At 36.7% G+C, this 7,084-nt stretch overlaps 1 protein-coding gene across 2 annotated transcripts; it reads right to left on the bottom strand.

The window, feature by feature from the left end:
• Positions 1 to 999: 999 nt before the first annotated feature.
• On the bottom strand, positions 1,000 to 5,896 carry rlig1 (RNA 5'-phosphate and 3'-OH ligase 1). 2 transcript variants are annotated; one of them, XM_059026947.1, is made up of 7 exons: positions 5,667 to 5,896; positions 4,485 to 4,602; positions 4,290 to 4,391; positions 2,874 to 2,990; positions 2,210 to 2,407; positions 1,726 to 1,895; positions 1,000 to 1,652 (listed from the first exon to the last, which is right to left on the bottom strand). In XM_059026947.1, the coding sequence occupies exons 1-7, from the start codon at positions 5,754 to 5,756 to the stop codon at positions 1,467 to 1,469; spliced, it is 981 nt and encodes a 326-aa protein (XP_058882930.1). In that variant the 5' UTR covers positions 5,757 to 5,896; the 3' UTR covers positions 1,000 to 1,466. The 2 variants fall into 2 exon arrangements, with proteins under 2 accessions (XP_058882930.1, XP_033881354.3); XM_034025463.3 differs by having other exon boundaries at positions 4,296 to 4,391.
• Positions 5,897 to 7,084: the final 1,188 nt, after the last annotated feature.

Below are 7,084 nucleotides of genomic sequence, written 5' to 3'. Positions count from 1 at the left end.
GCAGACAAAACTGATTAAAACAAAACAAGTTTGAATGACAAATTTGGCAACATTGTCGTGTTTTGTAAACGTTTAAAACTATTTAAGGCTATGTTCATACAATAATTAAACGGACTGTGTTGTATAGCATTATGCGGAAACAAAATGTTAAAAACGGTTAAGTGCAAGTGACAAAACCGAAACTATGTGTTTTTCTTTACACACACTAAATTATATATGACGTTTTAAAACCACATAACATCGTGCTACATGAGCGAATTAACCTATACAAAATAATCTGAAGAACAGGAAAAACAAGAAGAAATCGTATGCGACTTTTTATCTATCTAGCATGTGGTGCACACACACACACACAATAATGATCTGACCCGTGAGCAGAAAACTAGTTATTTGTTGAAGGCCAGCATTGTGCATCTTGTTGCAGTTTCAACTCATGGTTTGTCTTTGTGGTGTAAAAACCTGTCCATGTGCGGAAACTGCTCGTTCTGAATCTACAGAGTTTGGTGGAATTGACAAAAAGCAGCGTGCAATTTTTTTGCCAGGTTTGAGAATCTGATTTCAGACCTCACCCAGAAATCAACAATATTGGCATTTTTGTCACTTTCAGCAGCATCTCTACAGCTTGTGAAATCAGGGATTGCATCTAGTGGCAAAGATATGACACCCAAGACTGACACCATGATAAATTTAAGATCTGTTGTTAGTCGTAGTTGTATTATGTTGCAGACATTTCTATGTAGTTGTCTATGGTTTCTACAAAAAAAAAAATTCACTGTAGGCAGTCAAATACACTATTTCCGTGAAATTGTAAATTTTCCATGGCCCCTCTTATGAGAAATCACTCTGAAATTGGCAGTATCTTTTATATTTTAGCCGTTGCATTCATATTTCATCCATATGCTCCCTCCAACCCGCTCACATTTTATGCTTGTTATGAGGTACCATCATTAATCAAATAAGGTGTTAAAAATAAACGTACACAGGGAAGAAAAACAGGAATGAATGTCATTCAAATTGATTTTTATTTGTTTTTCAAAGTATATCCTTATAGGACACCAGTGGCCAGTTTGAATGCATTTTGTATTATTCAATATTCTATACTAGGGCTGATTTATTTATTTATTCTCCAGAAGATGCGGTGGTCCTCAATAAAATGCCATTGAGTTGCGGAAGACATTTTTTGCACCACTTGCTTTCTTTTTCTACAAATTAATTCTGGCATGACCTCTCACCCTCACATGTACACATGTTTTAACTTTGTGTTCTTCATGGCTCCATTGCTTTAGGCCGTGGTCAGAGCTGTTAATTGTGGTTGGTCATCTGCAGCTAAGACTAGAATAATTTAAAACAATATACAGGATTCAGTTGCACAGTCTTGTTAATTAAAGTCAATTTTTCAACCAAGCAATGTTTTTTAGATGGACAATATGAAAGGAAAGCTGTTAGGGTTTCCTATTATTTTCTTCTTATTCAAAACAGATGTCTTTTAAATGGTCAAACTGCCGTCCATTGAACTCTGAAAAAGTTGTAAACAAAGATTTTGGTATGAAATCGCACTCATATTGAGTCACGTCAACATTGACGAGAACTGGTCTTGAGTTCAAGAAGGGGTCTTCAACTGGCCATCGCAAACCCAGGTGGTGACGGTGAAGCTACACAAAGAAAAAAGAAAGATTATTACGAAAGAACTTGTTAATTTAACCTTTTTTTTTTTTTTTTAATTACCTTAATTAAGGTTCCATCAGAACAGTGCCAAACAATGCCTTCCACTTTTCCTTCTTCACATCCCTGAAACCATCCTAATAGCTGCTGGTAGTTTACAGCTGGAGCACTTTGGATTTCCAGCACACCATGAGAAACAAGCAGGTGAATTGGTTGCTTTTTACTGCCTAGTCCTAAAAACAAAATAAGAAAATTGTTTTAAAACAACTGAACACAGAATCAACATGAATAAAAACAGAAATGTTAAAGAATGGGACCATAGTTGCACCATTTTAGTTATGATTTAAAACAATTTTCAATTGTCACCACTAGATTCACATTTACGGTTTGAAATCAGCATATACCGACATTAGTCTGTTTTCAAAATGTCTAAACCTTCAACTAATTGAGGTCTCTGAAACATCCATGTTTCTGAAACAGAATATTGGAATGTTAAGTGTTTACAAATAAGGACCTCAATTTCAAATTTTCAGAAGATTCTGTTTACCATATGGATTTGCGTTAATGTTGGTTCCTATAAGTTCTAAGGTTTGCTCAAGAAGCTCATGCAGTGGGACTGTTGTGATTTCAAGAAGCTCCTGATGTTCTGTGTGGGGTCTCAAAACCAGTGCTGCTCCAATCTCATAATTTACCACAGAAGAATGCCAGCAGTACTGCTTGTTATCATTCTCTACCGGAACCCAACCTTAAAAAAGAAACAGCAATGATCATACAGTATCACTTCCCAGCACAATAAATGAAAATGAAAACTTCTCATTAATACTACAAGAAACGAGAAGTTTTACAGCTTTTGATCATTTAAATTTTACATTAGATTTATGATGACATTTTTATATTTTAGTATCTGAATATCTCTACATGAACTAGGTGAAGTATGAGGTGCTACCTACAGTATATTATCCACCTATATGACTGTTAAGGAGGCACAAAGACTGGCCCCTTCAATCCAAATAAAACTTTTTAATGCAGAACTAAAAGTCATCAATCTGGGCCGTTTTGTCTGGATCGGAAGTGAAGCTTTTTATTTACCTCACAATTAAATCTGAACACATATCGTACAGGTACCATATTCTCCCATCTTTATCAACACTCCTTTTGGCTACATTTCATCTTGGCTAATCCAGTAACATTGACATTGCTACACAGTCTACCTGGAATGTGACCATTTTCATCTGGCTGTGGATATCCATTGCATTGTGTAACGCCATGAGCAAAAATCCAGGATTCTGGAACTGATCTGAAGTCTTCTTTTACGTTCCAGACAAATGCTAAATATGGAGGGGGAAAAAAAAAAGTTGTGTTTGTTTTTAATGATTCCTGCTGTTGTAGAAAATAAGTAAAAGGAACAAAAGAGAACATACACATAATAAAACAAACATGAGTAGTTTTTGTGCATAAGTAATGAGGGAAATGGCATATCCAAATGGTTTGTAAATGAACTAAAATGGATATGTAAAAATTATCTGTATCACTGATAAAGCTGAGTACCAAACATTAGGATAATAACTACTGTCTATACCAGTGGTCCTCAAAGTGGTGCCCACGGCAGCTGTTTATAAATTATGGGTCGTGAACACATTTCTGGCGGGTCGTAGCGTGGGAAAATAAATAAAGCTTTAAACACGTTTTCCAACAAAAGCGCCACAGCAGCCTGTTGACAGTGCTGCTCGCTTACGCTGTGCTTGTACATACACAACATTTTTTTTTTTCTGAAGGGCCTCTGTGATACGATCAACCAATTGAATATCTTCATTTTCTCTGCGGTAGCCCAATCATAAGTTAGCTGGGTGGAACATAAACTGTGTCTGTTTCAGTTGCAGGTACTGACAGTAAGTTTAACCAATAAGAGAGTAAAATATCTGCCAATTTTTACGCAGAGAACGTGAATCGGACACAAATCGACATGCAATTTGGTGTTTTCCGTTCTGGTAGGTTGCTTCACCATTCTGTTAAGTAATTTTGTGCAAGTCTTGAATATTGCTCCTGTACAGGTATTCATAATTAATCTAGAACTGCTGCTGCATTTTTTAACGTGTGTAGGGGTGCTGTGTTTGACAGTTAGTTTATTAACGTTAGTTTGTCTGTTACTTGGGCAGCAGTGTGGAGTAATGGTTAGGGCTCTGGACTCTGGACTCTTGACCGGAGGGTCGTGGGTTCAATCCCAGGTGGGGGACACTGCTGCTGTACCCTTGAGCAAGCTACTTTACCTAGATTGCTCCAGTAAAAACCCAACTGTATAAATGGGTAATTGTATGTAAAAATAATGTGATATCTTGTAACAATTGTAAGTCGCTCTGGATAAGGGCGTCTGCTAAGAAATAAATAATAATAATACTTTATTATAGCTTATTAACATACATTTGCCTATTGCTTTTCTTTTATTTTATTAATTTCATATCTTGATGCACATGCATCATGACAAGTAATAAATATTTATTTATTGATTGATTCATATTGTGGGCAACACCGTCTTAAAAAACACTTTGGATAAGAGAACACTTTGCTTGCTTTCCGACGGTTGTTCTCTTATACAGAGGCTACTGTACCATGCTCACAATCGAACATACCTTTACCTTCAGAACCCTTTGTGGAATGCTGGAACGTCTTGAACCTCTTCTCAGTTTGCTTGTTGGGTTTTTTATCCAATCGAGCCCAAAGATATGGTTTCCCTGCATCACAATATACACATCAGAAAAATGTACACCACCATACAGACACATAATACATGCCCTTTACCAGCTTTATTGCTGGTCTTTGGTTACCTTTGTAAGCAGATACGTAGCAGCATGTGCCATCCAGTTTTTCAGTTGGAACTGCACTTTGTATGTCTGATTCCAGCACCTTAGGATTCAGGGTTTCAGTTGCTAAAACTCTGAATTTCTGTATGAACAAATAATAAATGATTACATGCATAATAGTATACAGAATGTGCTGTATAAGCAGTACTGTGTTATCTGTCAGTGTATTGTAATAATAAGACAAATCAACCTGCTTCACTGATTGACTCAATCCACAGTATTCAGGCCTTTCTTTTCATCATTACAACTGCTTCTGTTTCTGGCTTGCTCTGTATTCTGCAAGATATTAGCTTTTTTTTCCTGACATTTTGAGGAATGGGGTACCCAGAGTAATCAAATCTGCAGTACCAATGGTTTATTTACTTGCAACTGAAAGTAGAAATTAAAATTGGCCACCAAGACACATAGCACCTTATAAAATCTAAATTGACTTATAGACTGGTCTTGGGTGAAATTGTATTTTCCCTTTGCCATGGCTAAATATAGTGAGCTATGTAAAATATAGGCCTAGTTCACAACCTGCATCTGCTCTCCAATACAAATACGATTAAATCTTAATAAAATCTTAGCATTAAAACATTTAAACTAAATCCATGTTAATTAACCATATATCACACACTTTTGAGATAATATTTTACTTGTTAAGTACTTAGCACCGAATTCAATTTCAAATGCTTTGCACTGCCTGGTTTGTGGGTCAGAAAAAAAAAAAAAAAAAAAAAATTATATATATATTTATACACACACACACACATACAAACGTGTTATACATGTTCCCTATGACTGTTAACAGCTCTGAATGACGTACAATATTTGTAGTATTAATTGACGTAAAGCAATGCACATCACATACTACGTGTGGAAACGTGATTTACTATCGTACTCCTAACAAATCGCAAACCTATTTAACTTTGTGTGCAGCTGCACTATCTGACCTGAATGATATGAAAACTGCAGTGCAACAGCAACATGTTTGCCACGCCAATCAGTGAACAATGTTACGGCCTAATCCTCTTTTGGTGTATGTAACAAGGCTTGTTTATTTATTAAAATTATAAAAGAAGCAAAAACAATAACGCTAAATAAATTCTGTTCACGTCACTGTGTTGACATGATCGCTACACGAATTTTTTTTTTTCTACTGACCTGATATTCACGTTTCGTTGAAGGCTCATTCTTCACTTCAGTCAGAAAAACACACGATATTTTTTGCTGTACTGACCCAAGTCGACGCATTGCTTACTTTGATTTAATATTTTAGGGAAGCATACAGCTTATGACAATGTGGAATGATTTTACAGAAACTAACAAACCGTGTGACACGCCAGAGCCACAGGCAGCAGATTAATGCAATGCCCGGAATCTTTTTAGTGTAACGCAGAAGCAATGCGTTCTGGGATCTGTAGTAATTAAAGATGCTTGCTGAATTCGAACCATTTATTGCCAGTGCAACGTGTTGGTACCACGTACAGATCATAATTTATCATAATTTATCACAATTTATCTATCTATCTATCTATCTATCTATCTATCTATCTATCTATCTATCTATCTACATCACAGAATGCAGGATTGTTGGTTATTCCCAAGGTAAAAATAAATAATAAAAACAGGAGGAGGGACTTTTTGTTATAAAGCTTCAAAATTATGGTACGATTTGCCCATTTTTGTCAGGGAAGCTGGGACTAACTTTTTAAATCTAGATCAAAAACACATTGTTATAAATTAGCCTTTTTCATATTTATATATTTTCACTGCTGTTTGATTGTGTTATCTGTGTTAAAGTGCTTTGAGGTCCTTTGATGAAAGGCGCTATATAAATAGATATTGTATTGTATTGAATTGAATTGTACTGTATTGTATTTACAAAGGTACAGGCTTAAAACTGTTTTGAATTTGTCATTTTTCTTAAGTGCTAATAGTGGGCCGCAGTGCCTAATGCAGCTAAACAGATGGGCCTCAGGTAAAAAAAAGTTTGAAAACCTCTGCTGTAAGGGAGGGTACTGCCATGTGGCTATTGAGAATAAATGCAGCCTGGCCAGGAAGCTATTGTAAGTTAACCTTGCATTGTTTGTAGATGGAAGCCTAACGCTAGCTACATGACTGTACAGTACAGGGTCTCGGCAATCCTCCTGATAAATAAATGAAATAGAATTTTACTGGTCCAGTCTTTCTGGCAATACAAATGTACTGCAGTGCAATATATAGCTATTCCTGTAGATATCTACAAAATATTTTAAATCAATAGAAACATCAAAAAGTCTATTGGATCCTGTGACACAGAGACCATGTCGCTGGTTTTTGGGGTGCATGTGTGCCTAGGGAAGCAGCTGAGACGTGCTAAGCAAGTAATTGGCTATGGTGGGGGGGTCCCGGGAAAGCTGCACGGAACTCAAAAGCATCTGCGCTACAGCTCGAGGCTACTGCATGGCCATAACCATACAGATGGACGCTGAGAGAAGATTGCTGTGCTTTGTTTGTTGCGTTGCAGACTCGTACCAACCCAGAGAGCATCTACCCCTGCACACGTCCACAACCCAGGAGAGCGTCCACTCCACAGGATT

This window comes from Acipenser ruthenus, chromosome 7, assembly GCF_902713425.1.
Source record: "Acipenser ruthenus chromosome 7, fAciRut3.2 maternal haplotype, whole genome shotgun sequence".
Classification (NCBI taxonomy): Eukaryota; Metazoa; Chordata; class Actinopteri; order Acipenseriformes; family Acipenseridae; genus Acipenser; species Acipenser ruthenus.
Note: the sequence above shows the minus strand (reverse complement) of the source record. Positions and strands in the feature narration are given on the sequence as shown.